The sequence below is a fragment of the Tupaia chinensis genome, unplaced genomic scaffold (genome assembly GCF_000334495.1).
Source record: "Tupaia chinensis unplaced genomic scaffold, TupChi_1.0 Scaffold000622_1, whole genome shotgun sequence".
Taxonomy (NCBI): Eukaryota; Metazoa; Chordata; class Mammalia; order Scandentia; family Tupaiidae; genus Tupaia; species Tupaia belangeri.
In genome coordinates, this window is record NW_006160142.1 from 9,756,210 (window position 1) to 9,774,574 (window position 18,365).

The window sequence follows — 18,365 nt, forward strand, 5'->3', positions numbered from 1 at the left end:
TGAATTTCAATTTCAATTTTTTTTTTCTTTAAAAGAGAGATTTTTGCTATAGGGTGCATGTGCTCACCAGAGAGACAGAAAAGGAGAAATCTCTCTCACACACACACACACCGGGGTCATAGCCATGCCACAATCTCTTCTGTTCCATTCTCAGGATTTGGGGCATGTATGAACATATGCACAGCATGAGTTTTAAGCCACCAGTCTGGGACTCAAGCCACGGTCAACTATGTGGGAATCCAGCTATGTAACCATTGTACCATCCGCCAGTCCCTCAATTTCATTGAGGATTTTTTAAAACTACACTGTTGATGGGAGCAGCAGTTAGCATAATGGCTATGTCGCTGAACTCCCATGTAGCCAACCCACGGTTCGATTCCCAGACCTGGTGGCTTAAACTCATGCCAGGCGCGTGTATGCCCAAGATCCCGAGAAGAGAATGGAGAAGAAAGGATTTTGGCGTGCCATCCCCCCTGGGGGGTGATTTCTCACTTTCTATCTCTCTGTCTCTGTCTTTCTGGCTAGCACATGTGCCCTACAGCAGAAACCTCTTTAAAAAAAAAAAAAAAAAAACTACATTGATGAGAGATATCATTTAATAATTTTCTTTTCTCATAGTAACTGTGGATATTTTTGTTTTCAGAGTCATGAGTTTTATAGTTCTGCTTCATGGATTTTGATGCTCTCTTATTAGGTGAATACAGATTTGAGACTATTTTGTCTTTTTGGTGAACTTACATGTTTATCATTGTGAGACATCTTTCCAAAATCTGCTTGATTTAATGTTATTCTAGTCGTCCAATAAATTAGTGTTTACATGGTGTATCCTTTTCCATTCTTTTATGTTAACTTGATCCGTGTTTTTGCATGCTTTTGTAAACAGCACACAACAGTCTTGCTTCTTTAGAAAATCTTACAAATACTACAGTGACTTGCTTCATTTCTGTTTAATATAACTGCTGATACAGTTGGGTTCAGTATGCAATCTTACTGTTTTTACACCATTTCTTCTTTGTTACTTTTTACTTCCACTGCTTTATTTTGAACCAACTGAGACTTTTTTCTGTCTTTTTTTGGCTTTCAAAATTATATTTCTTTGGTTTTGTGTTTATTTAGTGGTTACTGTAGAACAGGGGTCAGCAAACTATGACCTATGGGTCTATTTAGCCAACCACCTCTTTTTGTAAATAGTTTTACTGGAAAATAGCCATACTGTTTTTCTTAACATATTGTCTGTGACTACTTTTGCATTATGGTGGCAGAGCTGAGTAATTGCAACTGAGACTATATCACTCAAAAAGCCTAAAAAATTTGCCATAAGTTCTTTCACAGAGAAAGTCTGTGAATCCCTGCCCTAGAGCAATCGTATCTAATAAAAATAAAATATTAGCCTAATATGTAATGTTAAATATTCTAGTGTCCACATCTTAAAGAGGAAAAAGGAAAATGTAAAATTTTATTTTAACAATATATACTAATTAAGCCAATATCTAAGATGTAATCATTAGAAAAGTTATTGAGATATTTAACATTGTTTTTTCAAATAAAGTCTTCAAGATCTGGTATCTATTTTATACTAACATATCTCAACTCAGAAAAATACTCAAGTGACATTATAAAGCACAGCTCTAGAAATTAGTGAATACCTGTAACTTAATCGTATCACAGCCAACCTTGACTTAAATAGCACTTTACATGTAACATCAGAACCTTTCTAAAATATGCTTCCATTTACCACCCAACCCTTTGGACTATTGTTACATGCGTAGTAAATTTTTTTTTGTTTTTTTGAGAGATTTTCACTGTAGGGCGCGTGCACTCGCCAGAGAGACAGAGAGAGACATAGAGACAGAAAGCAAGAAATCACCCCCCGGGGGGATGGTCACGCCGCAATCCCTTCTCCTCCATTCTCCTCTCGGGATCTTGGGCACGCACGCACATGCGCCCGGCGTGAGTTTTAAGCCACCGGGTCCGGGACACGAACCGCGGTCGACTACGTGGGAGTCCAGTGACATAGCCATTACGCTAACTGCTGGTTCCCCATGTGTAGTAAATTTTATAACTGATATTATGATTGTTGCTTTACAGTCAGTTTCTTACAAAGAAATTAAGAATGGAAAAAAAAACTAGCATATCACAGTTATTGGAATTCTTCACACCTTTGATAAATCTGAATTTACATTTGGTATTTTTTTTTCCAATTTAGCCCTAAAGAAATTCCTGTAACATTTATTATAATTTCCTTGAAGCTAATTCTCTCACTTCTTGTCTATCTGCAAATATTTTCATTTTACCTTTACATTTTTTCGGTGGGGAAAGAGCTCAATCTCTATTTCTGCATCTTTTTTTTTAACTTCTAGATTTGAAAATTGCAAACATAATACAGACTAAACAGCTCCCATGTACCTTTACCTACCTTCCCCCAATAAAAACATTTTACATACTTAGAATTTTGAAAACCAGGAAATTGACATTGGTATACTATAAAATAGACCTAATTTTCATATATTGTTTTTATAAATACTCATGCTTACATGTTAAGAAATTTTACTACATGTACTGAGTAATTACTACAATTATTCTGCAGAACTGTTCCATCACCACAAAGAAATCCCTCATACTGCTTTATGGTGACACCACCTTCCTACTCCTAAACCCTGTAAAACATTTGTTCTCTATCACAGTAATTTTGTCATCCTGATCCTGTCATGTAAGTTGAATTATACAGAATGTAACCTGTTGACATTGAGTTATGTCATTCACCATAATGCTCCATGAGATCCATCAAGTTTGGAATGTTAGTTCTTTCTTTTTATTGCTAAATAGTATTCTGAAGTATGGATGTACTGTTTAAGAACATTAGGCTTGTTTCGCATTTGGGGCTTTTCATCAGTTTGCATGTCAGCAATGGAGGTCTTGGTCGATGTTCCTTACCAGGTTGAGGAAAGTTCCCTCCATTTCTAGTGTACAGAAAGTTTTTATTATAAATGAGTGTTGAATATTGTTAAATGCTGCTTCTCCTATCAATTAATAAAATAATGGTTTTTTTTTTTCTTCTTCAGACTGTTACCATGGTGGGTGACACTGATTCGTGTTGAACTTGTCTTACATTCCTCAAATCAACCCCGCTTGGTCATGATGCATTATTCTATATATTGCTAGATTCAATTTGCTAGTATTATAGTGAGGATTTTTGTTTATGTGTTCAAAAGAGCTACTGTCTATAGTTTTCTTTTTATTCTACTGTCTACGCTGGTTTTGGTATCTGGAATGCCTGCTCCATAAAATGAGTTGAGAAGCCTTCCTCCTCTTAATTTCTGGAAGAGAATATAGAACTGGGGATATTTCTATTTAAGTGTTTTGTAGAATTCTGCAGTGAAACTATTTGAACATGGAGATTTCTTTAAATACGAATTCAGTTTCTTACCAAAACTATTCAGATTATTTGTTTCAAGAATGAGCAAACTTTTCTATAGAGAGACAGATATTAAAAGTTTAGATTTTCCAGGTCATATATAACTCTTATATTGTAAAGTATCTATACACAACATGAATCCATGAGTACAGCTAACTTCCAGCAAAGTTTTATTAACACTGAAATTTGAATTGTCTATAATTTCATTTCTCACAAATTATTTTTCCAACCATTTAAAAATGTAAAAACCATTCTTAGTTGACGGGCTCTACATAAACAAGGGGTAGGGTGGATTTAATCCATGGGCCAATTTATCAACCCCTGATCTATTTCCTCTTAAAGTCTGTTTCGGTAATTTGTAATTTTCTAGCAATTGGTCTAATTCACCTAAACTGTCAGATATTTGTTGGTAGAATTGTTCATCGTATTCCCTTAAATGTCTGTGAGGTCTGTAGTGATAGTTGGTATTTATTTTATCCCTGTCAGTCTTGCCTAGAAATTTACCAATTTTATTGGGTGTTTCAAGAACCAGCTTCTGGTTGGTTGATTCTTCTGTATTTTTTTTGTTGTTGTTGTCAATTACATTGACTTATGCTCTGATTTTCTTTCCTTTCTGTAGCTGCGTATATTATATATTTATGGGGTACAAGATGTTTGATATGTTTACATTATGGATTACATCACAAACGAACAATCTACCACCTTGCATACTTGTTTCTTTTTCTAGTTTCTTGAGATGGAAACTTAGATGATCAAATTGAGACTTTTTTTTTCATCTATTTTTAAAAATGTTTTTGATAGATTTTTGTTGTAGGGTACGTGCACTCGCTAGAAAGAAAGAGACAGAGGAGGTGAGAAATCATCCTCCAGAGTGGTAGCCACATGACATTCCCTTCTCTTCTCAAATCCTTTCTCCATTCTCCTCTTGGGCATGCACACACATGCACTCAGCTTGAGTTTCAAGCCACCAGTCCAGGACTCGAACTACGGTTGACCATGCGGAAGTCCAGCGACATAACCACTATGCCATCTGCTAGCTCCAAAAACTTAATTCAGACTGGGAAAGCCAAACCATGGATAGGGGAGAAATTTACTGTATCTCTTATGGTTGTTTTTAAGATTTGCTCTTTATCTTTGGTTTTCCAGGGATGGCTGGCTGTTTATTATGCTTTGGATTCATTGTGCTTCTTTTATCTACGATTTGTCATTTAATTGGAAAAGTTTTCAGCTACGACTTAATCAATTTAATACCTTAATCCCTCTTCTCTAAGGTCCAAATACATCTATATTGAAATATTTGTTGTCAGGAAAGTCATGATGTATTTTTCTGCTTTTCTATGTAAGAATGCGTCATGACATTCTGGACAACCTATAAGAATGTCAGTGAAATCAGCAGTTAAAAGTTGCCAGGTTTTTCACTGTATTTGTTTTTTTGGGTTTTTTTTTTTTTTCCAGCTCCAGAAGTCCTTGAATATATTTATGCTATGCTTTATAGTCCTTGTTTGATAATTCTACCATCTGGATTATCTGAATCTGCTTCTGTTCTTTATCTTGGTGATGAGTCACATGTTCCTATGTTTCAGTGTGTAAAAAAGTTTTATTGTGCGCTGAACATTATGGATGTGATAGAGTTTAGAGTCCTTATTTTACTGTATTCCTTTCTTTAAAAAAAAAAAACAACTGAGTTTTATTCTGGCAGTTAATTTATTATCAGTTCAACTTGATCATGTTGTGACTCCTGTTTAGGCTTTTTTATTCTGGTGAAACTATCTTTAAGTTGTGGCATTTCTTTTGGTCTGGGTTATCACCCTTTCTTCAAGTTATCATAGCCTTATATGCTTTAGATGCCTAATAGTTCTTACAAAGGGGACTTCAAAAAGTTTATGGAATTAACTATAGGTTTACTTTGGTGAAAACATTTTGAAATTGATGGGATTTTATAATATGCATTTTTCATGGGCTTTTTGAAGTCTCTTTATAGTTTGTATAATTATTAGGTTGTTCAAACATCAGAACACATCATGACTTTCCAAAAAAAATATTGCTTTGTATTTGTATTTTGTGCTTTTATACACATGACCAGAAGTCTAAGTGGTGGAATTTTTCATTGCTTCTCAGTTGATTCTAATGTGCAATCAAGTTTAACTTGTATAAAAAAAAACTGAGAATCATTAATGGCCAAAAGTTTTTCTAATTAGGACTGTCCTGGCACAATAAGCCCCATTTTTTTGTTTTCAAAGTTCATATTCTCTCCTATTGGGCTGTCAAGAAAAAATCATGATGCATTTTGGCACAGAAAAACAAAAAATACATCATGACTTTTCTAACAACCGACTATTTTTAGACTATATATTACTGACAAGATGGGCTACATTTGTGGTTTAAAAAAACCACCCCAACCAGATGCCAATAAGTATTTTTCCTGAGAAGTAATTTTTTGGTCGCCACCTTAGGAGTACACAAAATAAATACTTGAATAACCCAATTCAATGAACTATGTATTTTTTCCGTAGGAAAGTTGTGGAAGAAGAAGACACAAATATCACAAGTCTCAGGAACATCTGACTGAAGAAAACAGTTTGCCAAATTCATTTTCTGAACCCCATGGTGGTTTTACCAGTCCAGATTTATTCAACAAGTCACAATCTTCACCTTGGTATATATCTACTTCCACTATTAAAAAGGAGGTCACAGACTTAGAAAGGTCTACAGGACTGTGGCCATCCCAGTTTACATTTAGTGAAGAGACAAACACAGATTTGTACTATTACAGCTTCACCATACTTTTCCTTTTGATATTGGTATATCTTGCTTTATATTTTCTCTGAAGGCATTTCCTTTTGATAAAGTTTCTAGCTCTTCACAGACATGTTGCATTCTTCTTTTAGGGTTTCTTTCCAGACATTTTCAAGGTAATTGGCTTAAAAAAAAAAAAAAGAAAAAGCTATTTTAACAAAATTTGAGCACTAAAAATAAAATTCCTTAATATTAAATGTTTTACCATGGTACAATTTAGAAAATAGTTTTCTGACGTTTCTAATTACCCAAGAAATCTAGAAAAGTATTATTCATCAAAAAATTAAAATGCTATTGAAGCAACCTATGAACAAAAGCTCAAGAATGAACTAAATATTGAACTGAAAGACAATTACATCATTAGGACTAATAGATCGGTGGAAGATGAACAAAAGTGAGTCTTGGGGAGGGGAGGGGCCTCTATTTTTCAGTTCCAATGTTGGTTGTAGCTTCCTGAGCTGGAACTGTTCTAAAAATATATTTTATACTTCAATGCTACTACAAAGTTACACTTTTTTTTTGTAATTTACCAAATGAAAGAAATAATCATTCTTTTACCATCTTTTGCAAACTTTCTGTGTGTTCACAAAGGTCAGTGATTTTAGTATTTTGTCCAAATTCATTCAATATATTGGGTCATCAAACAAGTCATGATGTATCTGATGACCCAATATTTTGATAAATATATCTGTGACTACTTAAACTGATAGCAATTTATTGCCATCTGGCTGATTAAAAAAAAGTTGTTATATGGACATTTTATAGAAACTTGCTTTTTTTAAATATAGAGAATAACATGTTTCAAAAATTTTAGTTTTAAATGAGTTTATGTACTATATAGATCTCTCAAAATGTTCCTAGCGCTTAGTACAGTGTTTTATAAAATGTGATTAATAGTTACCTTACTATTAAGTGCTTACCTTACTACAATATGGACATTCACCAAATAAGATGTTAAAACTCTGTCTACTTGTGAGTAGTCCTCTCAACCACTGAAGATAAAAAAGATGGTGTCAGCATGATTTTAAAGTACAGATACTCCAAATATTTCTTGTTTTCTGAGCCAATACCAGACTAATCATATTGTGAATAACAAGGGGAAATGAACATGGAATTTGAGGTGTTTAGTAAGCCACTGGTTTATAACCAAATGGTGGGCACCTTTAAGGATTTGATGACAATTATGTACTTTCTCTGCCCCCAAAATAGACAGACACAAAAGTAAGGCATACACAAAAGTTCCCAGAGTTCATAAACCTTCCTTAAATCTATTAATCACAAATTAGGAATTCCTGATGTAAAAGATACTTTTGGAAAATATAGGTCTTATTCAACAGTGGGTTAATTCTCAATCTACCAATTACAAGCATAAGGCAATTTTTAGAAATTAAATTAATGCTCACTATTACAAAAGAAACCACATGGTCCCTCACAGTATTTCTGTAATTAGACCTAGTATTTTATGATTTCATATGAAGTAAATTGACTCCCTAAAGATACACTAACTGCTCTATCTCTAATCTTTCAAGAAGTGACATTAGAAACATATACAACTGAAAAGTACTTTGTGCATAGACAATAGACAGTTAATCATACATGAACTGTGCCTTTAGATGAATGCCACAAAGAGTAACTAAAGACAGTCTCAGAGAAGACTGAAAATAGTAAATAAAATATTTCCTGAAGTGCTCTGACAAGTGTAGATCACAGTATTCTTCTGAATATGAAAAGCAGGATAATTCCATTTATTCCATACCTAAATATAACCTGAACAGTAATAGGAACTACATAAATGCTAGTTCTCTTTCATTTCCTGTTGCCACCACCACCCTTATTATTTGTATGAATTTGAGTTTGCAAACATGATATATTTATGAATGACCCCAATGAACCATCAGTTTCATTTCTGGAGTGTCAATAAACTAGTCCATGATATATTCTGGAGAGATTTCCCCACTCTTTGAGTGCTTTATGTCGTCACTCGATAATAATAATGAAGAAATGTAGCACATGAGTATTTGAAACTGGTAAAGGAGTAAATGGTAAGAGATTACTGTTAATAGATTTTAGACTCTCTGTATTTCAAATATGCACACTTCCCATGCAGTTTAAGCTACAGAAAGTCCTGCTATTTCTAGTTTTTACCTCATATAAGCATATTTGATGGAATGGTTGTCCACACTGGACATTATCACACACTTGATCAGGAATGGCACCATCAAGTTGATAGGCATAACAAATTCCACAATCCATAGTAAAATCCTTCAAGAGAACAAAAATATGTGTTTAAAACATAAAAGGAAGAATGAACTGTAAACAATATTGAACATTTATGAATATAGTTTATAAAGATAACTCTGTTATAAAAAAATCCCATCACTAACACTAGGTAAAGCCATTTGTCAGTGTTCCCTTTTTCACTCAAATGTATTTTAAAATTCCAGTTTTGACTGGCAAGATGTTTAGGCTTTCCCATATCACATCAACAGAATGTCCCTGTTAATATGTAAAGATAGGAACTGGCATTAGCTAGTCATCCTGAAACTAAAAGAAAAAACATTGCCATGACTTAGCATAATACAATCTTAGCATCTTTGTCAAAATCAATTCTAAGCCAGACCAGCAAGTAACATGGTGGTCAGGATACTGGAGTCCCCACATGGTCGACCACAGTTTGAGTCCCAGGCCTTGAGACTTGCTTGCTCACTCGCTTTCTCTCTCGTGAGCCCATAAGCTATGTAGCAAACTAAAAAATAATGATAAGTAAAATTAAATAATTATTTTTAAAAAAATCAATTCCAAGAAGAAAAATCAATTCTAAGTTCATTAAGTTTTGCAAATATAGTAATCTATTTGATTCTGAAAAAGTCTCTTTAAAAAGACTTATACCAAGCTAATTAGGACCTTATTTTGGTCATCAAGAAGCAGACAGTATAGAAAATCTGAATAGTTCATTAGCTCCTTAGGACCTCTGCGTCATGCCCCCTCCCCCTTATTTTAGTTTGTTCCTATAAGGCTACACGCTTGCCAGAGAGAGAGAGAAAGTGAGAAAATCACACACACACACACACACACACACACACACACGCCCCTCCCCCCGGGGGATGGCCACGCTGCAATCCCTTCTCCAGTCTCCTTTGGGGATTTTGGGCAGGCAGGCATGAACTTGTGCCCAGAGTATGTTTTTCAAGCCTTGGGTCTGGATTCAAACCATGCATCTGGCCATGTGGGCTCTAGCACCGACCCACCATGCCACCTGCTGGCCCCCTTTAATCTTAAATGTTATCTCTCAACCACTTTACTGCTGAGGACCATTTGTAACATCCAGTCAAGGGTTGACAAGTTCTTTCATGTAACACTTGCAGTTCCTAAGTCTGTGTTATACATTTTTACAGCTTTCTCCTTTTCAGGGTTTTTTTTAGAGAAACTTTAAATTTCATTATGCAATATGGTTTGGAATGTCAACATATTAATAAAACTTACAGATTTTTTCAGGATAGCACGAGCTGGAAAATCAATTTCTAAAACATCTTTCAGATTTTGTAACAAACTATTTTCTGGATCCCTGAAAGCATGAAAAAATTTCTGCTGTTGAATTTGTAAAATCATAGAAAAGTATCAATTATATTGCCAAGATACATACCACAAATGTATGTTCCTGCTCAGCTTTATTCCCAGGGGTTTTACCACTTTGGATATTAAAACAAAAGAAAACAGAGTTTAATACGTTAGTGTTTGCTTCTCTCATTTTGTAAAGCCATATTTGGTTTTTGTCTGTTTCTTAATTACCTGATTAGAAAACCTAAAACACATAGTATGTTAGGAAAAAACAAGAGTATACAGTTCAGAATGGTGAACTATTTATAATTTAAAATAACTACTATTAACTTATTAATATTTTGGAATAATATTTTAACAGTGGTAGACAAGAATTTTATGATTCTGTTTTAAAAACATTTAAATCTGAAATCTCCTACCATGGTCAGCTCCAAGAAAACAGCATTCAGGGAGCATAGTAGGATGCCTGGGGTCTACATCTATATTTATGGAAGCATTACTCCCTAAAATGAAAGAAAATTCAAGTTTTTAGAAGTAGAACAGTTCATGAAAGAAGCCCAACAAAAAATAATGGTACGTTGCTCTGGCTGTTTGTTTACCCAAAGAAAAATTAATCAAATGGCTCATAGTTTTTTAATAACGGTAATAAATATACCACTATAATATATGTTACAGTTTAGCCAAAATAAATAATTTTTAAATTATAATTATCACTAAAGATTCAGAAATCCCAAGGTTAGAAAAATAGAACCAATTCATAAATGAATTAGATTGGGATTGTAATTCTAATCAAATTTGAATAAAAACTTTCTATGGACTGAGAAAGGGTTCTAATGTAAAAAATATTGATGTAGAAACAGACTGCTAAGAAACCAAGTGCAACTCAGAGAGTAGGAGAACTCGGATGCACTGCCAGCCGACCTGCAGGAGTTCACACTCCAAGCTCTGGGTCCTGAACAAGCATGGCAGCAGGCTTATAAGGGCTCCTGTAGCAGAGAGGGAGAGAGGGGCTTCGCGAAGGGAACAGTTCAATTTGAACTGACTTGCACTGATCTTGTTATGTGTGGTCTGTACCTGCTGGGCCTAGTCGCTCACACATGGGAGCGTCTGGTTGGACTGGTTTGGGCGATCTTACTATCCGTGGGATGCAGCTGCTGGGCTCAGTCCTTACAGGAAATTGATCAGGGTGATAGTGATATAGCACTTTCTCAGGATTATAAACAATTTACAGAAGCAGAACAGCATTTGGTTAGGCACTTACAGAAATTTTAAAAATGGAAAGAAAAGGCAACAAAATTCCTTGCAGAGTCCATATCAGTATCACAAGTCACAAGTTTATGCAGTAGTGATCAAAATTATTTTACATGCTTTTCATGAAAAAAAAATTCATAGAAGTAATAGTGGAATGTAAAAGGACTAGAAATAAGGTAAATGGTTACATTCAAATTTCTGCCCAGCTGCAATAGCACTGCTGGTTGACACTGCTACTCAACAGACTTAGATGACAAGAGGGCAAGGGCAGATTCAATTCCTAACCCACCCTAAAAATCTGGGCACAGTGGTATGCACCTATAGTCCCAGCTACTCAAGAGAGAGACGCAGGAAGATCAGGAGCTCACAGCCTACTCAGGCAGTGCAGTGAGACCCTGTGTGAAAGACCAGATGTGGTGGTATGCACCAGTGATCTCAGCTACCTGGGGAGCTGAGCCAAGATTGACTGCAATATGGCAAGACTTTGAAGGAAAAAGAAGACAACTCTTAGTAAATTCTCTGAAATCTTTTGCTAAATGTGAAGCTGTTCTTTAACAAAGGATTCCATTCATGCTAAACTAGAAATTGTTTATTTAATAACAAAGTCAACAAATCATCTATTGATTTGTTGTGACTAAATTTTGCATAGAAATACATGTCATGACTGGGATCAGCAGATGGAGTAATGGTTACATCATTGGACTCCCATGTAGTCAGCTGTGGTTTGAGTCCCAGACCCGGCAGCTTAAAATGCACACCAGGCACATAGGCATGGGTGCTAAAAATCCCAAGAGGAGAATTGGAGAAGGGACTGAGATGTGGCCATCCCCCCTGTGGGTAAGATTTTTCGCCTCCATGGAGCACAAGTGCCCTAAGCAAAAAAAATCTCTCTTAAAAAAAAAGAAAAAGCTATTTCTACTTGGAACTAGACTTTAATCAGTTTTTAGTACAAGTTTCAGAAAGTTCACTGCTATATTTTTGGAGCAATTTTGTGTACTTGTATAAGATCTGAATTTCATTTTCATTGTAAAAATATCAATACATTCTCTATATAGAGAGGAAACCTTTTGCTAAGGTTGACAACCATATAAACACAATTATTACAAATACAACAAAAGGAGGTCAGAGTTTAAAAAAATTATGGTAGTCATTTAATGAGAGAAATAATAACAAGTTATAATCATATTTGTTAACACATTCTTTACTATGTGAATGTAGTTTTCTTATCGGCCTTATTATCTACCAATAGCTTCAAAAAATAATTTCATTTAATGGCTATATACTAATCTTTCCATCTATATGTTTAAAATTTGGTCCTAAGGTGACAATTCAATATACATTATATAAAAGAGAAAAAAAAAGAAGCTAAAAGGTAAAGAGAATGAATAAAAACCAGTGTGTTTATGCTAAACAATGAGAAATATGATAAAAAATATATTCAATGCTTGGTGCACCCATGATCCTGGCTGATTTGCCAGACTCGGGGAGGACTGCAGCATCAAAATCCTGTTGAGAGTGCCTCTCTTAAAAAATTCCCTCTGTTTCCCCTGTATAATAAAAATAAATAAATAAATCTTTTAAAAGAAGTATATTTAATCACTAACGTGATGAGAATAATTATTTTAATGGGGCCAGAAAGATAATAAATTAATTTCTTTGAAGAAAATATTTTTATTTTTAATATCTACTTGTTCAAAAATATGCTACTATTGGGGGCTCACATATGGCATAGTGGTTATGTCACTTGACTCCCACATAGCCAATTGTGGTCTAGCCTCAGACCTGGTGGCTTGAAATTCACGCTGGGCACATGTGCGTGCATGCCCAAGATCCTGGGAGGAGAATGAAGTAAGAGAGATGGCAGCATGGCCATCCCCCATCAGGGATGATTTCTTGCTTTCCCTCTCACCATCTTTGTCCCCCTCTCTCTCCTGAAAGTGTACATGTCTCTCACTGTCTCTGCCTCACTGTCTCTAGGAAGTGTACATGTCCTAAGGCAAAAACCTCTTAAAAAAATGCTGTAACTCAGTTATTATACTGTTAGATTTTTTCAAACTGGATTAGTTATTATACCATCTGTGTAACTGCTACACAATTATACTTTCTTATAACAACATACCACATTCCTCTGACCCAATACCTGTATTATATCTGGGTATAAAGTATTTAAATTGTGCACTGATTTGGACTTGATTCACATCAAAATTTCAAAATATCCTTCAGAAATATCCCCTTAAATAACATGTCTATTTAGATGAGGTAAAAAAGAAAGGAAGAGATGAATGGGTATCTTACAACCAGCTATTGTATTTAATGTAAACTCAAATACAAGAGGACTTAAAAAGTTTGTGAAGAAATAGAATAAAAGTATGTTTATTTTGGTGCAAAAAAAATTGAAATACGTACATAGGTTTTTTATAATCCATATTTTCCATGACCTTTTTGAAGACCCCTTGTATTCTAAGATATCTAAAATCTGAGGAAAGGCTAAATTCTAAAATTGACTTTATGCTTTACTTGCTCATAATGAAAATACATAATTATTTTATAGTCAAGAGAATCTGATGATATTGTAACATGATATTTATGGTTATACCATATCGTCTTAAAATTATAAAGAAAATATATAAAATATATTCACTTACTTTAGGCTTTCTATTTACTTTTAATGGTGAGGTCACATTAAGTTCTTTTATTCCCCTCTGTATTTTTGTCAAAAACTATTCCCAAATCTGGTCACACCAATCTAAGTTTCACAAATAAAGACTTCATTATTTCTAACAGGTTTTTTTTTTTTCTTTCTAAGTAACAATAGTTTTAATAACCTGTTCCACAAATTCTGTGCTAATTAAAAGCTAATTAAACACTGTCTTGGAATATTACTTCCATTGAATCATCACCTTTTATAATGAAACACCTCAGTACTTGCCTTTTTCAACTAAAATATTTACATTTAAATATGAAGTAACAGAAGAAATAGTTCATCCCAAAGTTTTAATAGCTGACTTCATAAAAATAAGTCTCATCTAAGAGTTCAACTGTCATCTTTAGATTCAATTTCCTAAGTAATATAAAATGAAAAACACCTTAAGGGGGAAAAAAAAGCTAATCTTTTTTCCTACCTAATGCAATTCTGCGAGCTGTCGCACTCCGTGTTGGTTTTTCTGGCTCAAGCACCCAGGTCTTCTCATCAATTTCATCCATAATGTCCCAGAAGGTCTTCAGTGATTCTAATGCTGCCAAAAACTGACTGTGAATGCTTGTTAAGGAGCTCTGAAAAGATGAAAGTTAAGTTATATGGCACTCTAGCAATAGCAGATAATTTTCACTTAAAATATACTAAATTTAGACATTTTAAGCTCTGCTTCATTTCAGATAGAAAGTAGACGCCAATAAACAAGAATCATCTGTCCCTGCTTCTCGTCTCCTTACCTCCTTTAGCACTAACAGTATTCCATCTTGATGTCACGAGCCTGTACATCCTATCCAGGAAAAATGCCTTCCTTGTTACATGTTACACAACATGTAATTACTAATTCAAGATGATATATATGCAGGGACCAGCAGTTAGTGTAATGGCTATGTCTCTGGACTCCCATGTAGTCAACCGCGGTTCGAGTCCCAGACCCGGTGGCTTAAACTCACACCGGGCGCATGTGCGTGTGTGTCCAAGATCCCAAGAGGAGAATGGAGAAAGGATTGCAGCGTAGCCAACCCCTCGGGGGAGGGGGGGTGATTTCTCGCTCGCTCTCTCTCTTTCTGGCAAGCGCACCCTATAGCAAAAACCTCTTGGGAAAAAAAAAGAAAAAAGATGATATATATTCTGAACTTTCTTAAGTCCTGTAATTTATATTAGTCCTAGTGTCTATACAATTGTAGTATGAAAGTAATCTTTATTTTCACAGCAGTTGTCTAGTTAAACAGAGTTGTTTAAAATTTGATTAAATTGCCTTTAAGTAGCATTAATAAATAATTTCGCAGACATAATTAGGCAAAGACTATGAAAAGGTTTTATGTATCTTTGTAAGAATTCAAACACAAAGTATTCACTCACCCACACAAAAGAAAATTCAAACAAATTATGATTTTTTTTCCACACTGACCTTTCAGCCAGTCTCTGAATTCAGACATTAATACTTTATGGGACTTAGCTTAAATATATTTTCACTAATAAATAAAGCCATTATTTAAAAAAATCAATTTGTAGTTTTACTTTAAGCACAGGAGTTTCTCAAAAATTAATGTGATATATTTAGAAGATTCAGCTATTTACTAAATACTTTTGGTAGAAAAAGCAATCAAAATTCATTTTTTAAAATAGGGTTTTATTGTTTCTAATTTAAAAAAAACATAAAATCACTGAAAATACCACAAATATATTAATCCACAATAAGTGACACAAACCAACAATGCAAAAATCTGATACACCTTGGTAAGATGAAAACACGGGAGCCCCTTCCTTAAACACATAACTAGTATTTCTGTACCATCCCCAGTGTATATGACTTCAGTCAGAGTTTACTCCCAGCTCAGTTTCACTGAGCTGGAGTCAACTGTTAAACTCTACACAAAAGCAAGTTCTTATTTCGAATTTATTTTCCTGTTTTAAAAAATTACTTCTAAGCAGTAACAAGCAATTAAGTAGTCTTTGTAGATCACCATAAATTCTATATTAGCACCATAAATACTGAAGGATATGACCAAAGTTAAAATCAAAGTCTTAAGTATTCTGCTAGGTGACTTCTCAAAAAAATTTCAAAAATTAGAAGGCAGGTGGCAGTGGTGTGCACCCATAAATCCCAGCTACTTAGGAGACAGAGGCAGGAAGATCGTGTATTTGAGGCCAGACTAGACAATATTAATGACTCATTATCGAAAAAAAAAAAAAAAATCAAGACAGAGAACTTTTCATTTTATGAGATAACCAATCTCATATCTCAGCAAAAACTACTGTGCTATTGTTTCAAGTTTCCTTTCTGAATAATGTGTAATGTGCAAAATAAAATTAAAAATAAATCAAAGAAAAATTTTAGAATAATGGTTAATATGTATAAGATAATAACATTAAGAAAATTAACAAGAAGTTAACACAAATATTAACAGATAACATTAAAATAGAAATATTGGGGATCAGTAGGTGGTGTGGTGGTTAAGGTGCTGGACACTCCCAAGTGGCCTACCACGGTTCAAGTCCTGGACCTGGTGGTTTGCTTTCTCACTTTCCCTTCCTCCCTCTCTCTGCGTGTGTGTCTGTCTCTGGTAAAAAATTAAAGTAAATAAATGAATAAATAAATTTTTTTTAAATAAAAATATTGTAGAGAAAGCAATCTCATATACTTTCAACAGGAATGTAAAATAGCACAGCTTCTTTGAAAACGACTTATTTTCCTACTTTATGACCTAGCAATTCTACACTAAGTAAAGAGATATATCTGTAAAAAAGACTTACACAAGAATGCTCTTACCAGCTACATTCATAATAGCAAAAACTGGTAGCAGTCCACATATTCATCAATAGGTGGGAGGATAAATAAACCCCAGCATATTCAGGTAAGGGAATAAGGGAATACTACTCAGGAATAACAAGAAATGAACTACTTTTACTGATGTCTTAACATAGATAAATGTCAAAAAACATGCTGGATAAATAAACCTACCTCCAAGACCAGTACATCTATTTACATGAGTCTGGAACAGGCACAATTAAGTCACGGGGGGAGGGGGATGTGTGTGGGGGGGAATCCCAACAATGGGGATTTTCTGGGAAGGGACAGGCCCCTGGGTCAAAGTAATGTTCACCTTAAGTACAAATTGCACAAGTGTAGCCATTTAATGGAATGACAATATCCTTTGTATTTATGCATTTTACTGTTTTCAAATTTTACAAAGAAATGAACACTAGTTAAATATGCAAATTACTTTGGAAATCACTAAAAATCAAATCCATGGAAGAAAAGAGGAACAAATAAAGGGAAAGATGTGATAAAACAAGTACAGTAAATGTTAACTATGGAATTGAGGTGCAGATACAAGGGTATTCACCGTAAACTTTTCCAATGTTTCTGCATGTTTGAAAATTTATAGTAAAATACTAAAAGGGGAGAAATTAATCTCAAATATATTGGGACCAGCAGTTAGCATAATGGCTATGTCACTGGACTCCCATGTAGTCAACTGCGGTTAGTGTCCCAGACCCAGTGGCTTGAAACTCACACCGGGCACGTGTGCATGCATGCCCAAGATCCCAAGAGGAGAACAGAAGGAGAAGGGATTGCAGCGTGGCCATCCCCTTTGGGGGGTGATTTCTCGTTTTCTGTCTCTCTGCCTCTCTCTGGTGAGCGCACGCACCCCATAGCAAAAGCCATCCCCCCAAAAAAAACAAAATTAAGTAAATCATACAGATTTTGTGCTATTTTTTATAATTGAAAAAGTTAATCAAAGTTGCTTTTTCTAGATTAAGTTTTGAACTGTTTCTCTTTTGATTATCTACTCTTTAATATAAATCTTTATATGTGTGTGTGTGTGTGTGTGTAAATAATACATGTAAAACTTTCTTCAAACCAACACATGAATATGTCTTCCTAGGAAAAAAACACACTATATAAAGCAAGTTGCAACATCTGACACATTCTTAAACCAGAAAATCTAAGACAGGTTTCAAAAAATATATATATTCTCTAACTTCTAAGTAAGAGTTACCATTTCCTTCAACTGTGAATATGGATAACAAACCACAGAAATATTACTATCTGAAATTTATTTTCAATACAAATCATATTGGAATCACCTAAGGAACTTAAACGCTAATAACTAATATATGGATTCTTCTCCCAGCTGCATCTTTTCTATTTTTTTTTTTTTTGAGAGATTTTCACTGTAGGGCGTGTGCGCTCGCCAGACAGACAGAGACATAGAGACAGAAAGCGAGAAATCACCCCCCAGGGGGGATGGTCACGCCGCAATCCCTTTTCCTCCATGCTCCTCTCGGGATCTTGGGCACGCCCGCACACGCGCCCGGCGTGAGTTTTAAGCCACCAGGTCCGGGACACAAACCGCGGTCGACTACGTGGGAGTCCAGCGACATAGCCATTACGCTAACTGCTGGTTCCCCCAGCTGCATCGTTTCAACTGATCTTGGTACAAAGCAGCTTTTGGTATTGGGACTTAAAAAGCCTGCCAACTGATTCTAATGTGAAGGCAAGCTGAGAACCACTGGTAGAACAATGATGAGCAGCCTGGCTTGTTTACTGTCCCGACGTTACTGGTCATACTTCTACAAGATCCAGGCTTTTCAGCTTGTGAAGAGGAAGAAAGGCGTCCTTAAGGACATTCTCATCACCCCTTT

At 34.9% G+C, this 18,365-nt stretch overlaps 2 protein-coding genes across 9 annotated transcripts in view; one reads left to right on the forward strand and one right to left on the reverse strand.

Moving 5' to 3' along the window:
* The window catches only part of VRK2 (VRK serine/threonine kinase 2), a 165,836-nt gene that overhangs the window by 111,012 nt on the left and 36,459 nt on the right, over positions 1-18,365 (forward strand). For 2 of the 4 annotated variants that reach the window (XM_006159052.3, XM_006159051.3), the window contains one exon: positions 5,929-6,280. The exons of 1 other annotated variant lie outside the window; for it this stretch is intronic. In XM_006159052.3, the coding sequence (XP_006159114.1) occupies positions 5,929-6,243 (315 nt within the window). In that variant the 3' untranslated portion in view covers positions 6,244-6,280. Of the gene's footprint in view, positions 1-3,062; positions 4,229-5,928; positions 6,281-18,365 lie in introns of those variants that run through there. One more of the 4 variants, XM_014591807.2, reaches the window with a different exon arrangement.
* The window catches only part of FANCL (FA complementation group L), a 73,166-nt gene continuing 61,001 nt past the window's right edge, over positions 6,201-18,365 (reverse strand). For all 5 annotated transcript variants that reach the window (XM_014591808.2, XM_027775978.1, XM_006159050.3 and 2 more), the window contains 7 exons: positions 14,143-14,293; positions 10,189-10,272; positions 9,855-9,900; positions 9,695-9,776; positions 8,357-8,473; positions 7,132-7,203; positions 6,201-6,335 (listed from right to left, as the gene is read on the reverse strand). In XM_014591808.2, coding sequence (XP_014447294.1) covers positions 6,300-6,335; positions 7,132-7,203; positions 8,357-8,473; positions 9,695-9,776; positions 9,855-9,900; positions 10,189-10,272; positions 14,143-14,293 — 588 coding nt within the window. In that variant the 3' untranslated portion in view covers positions 6,201-6,299. The remainder of the gene's footprint in view (positions 6,336-7,131; positions 7,204-8,356; positions 8,474-9,694; positions 9,777-9,854; positions 9,901-10,188; positions 10,273-14,142; positions 14,294-18,365) is intronic.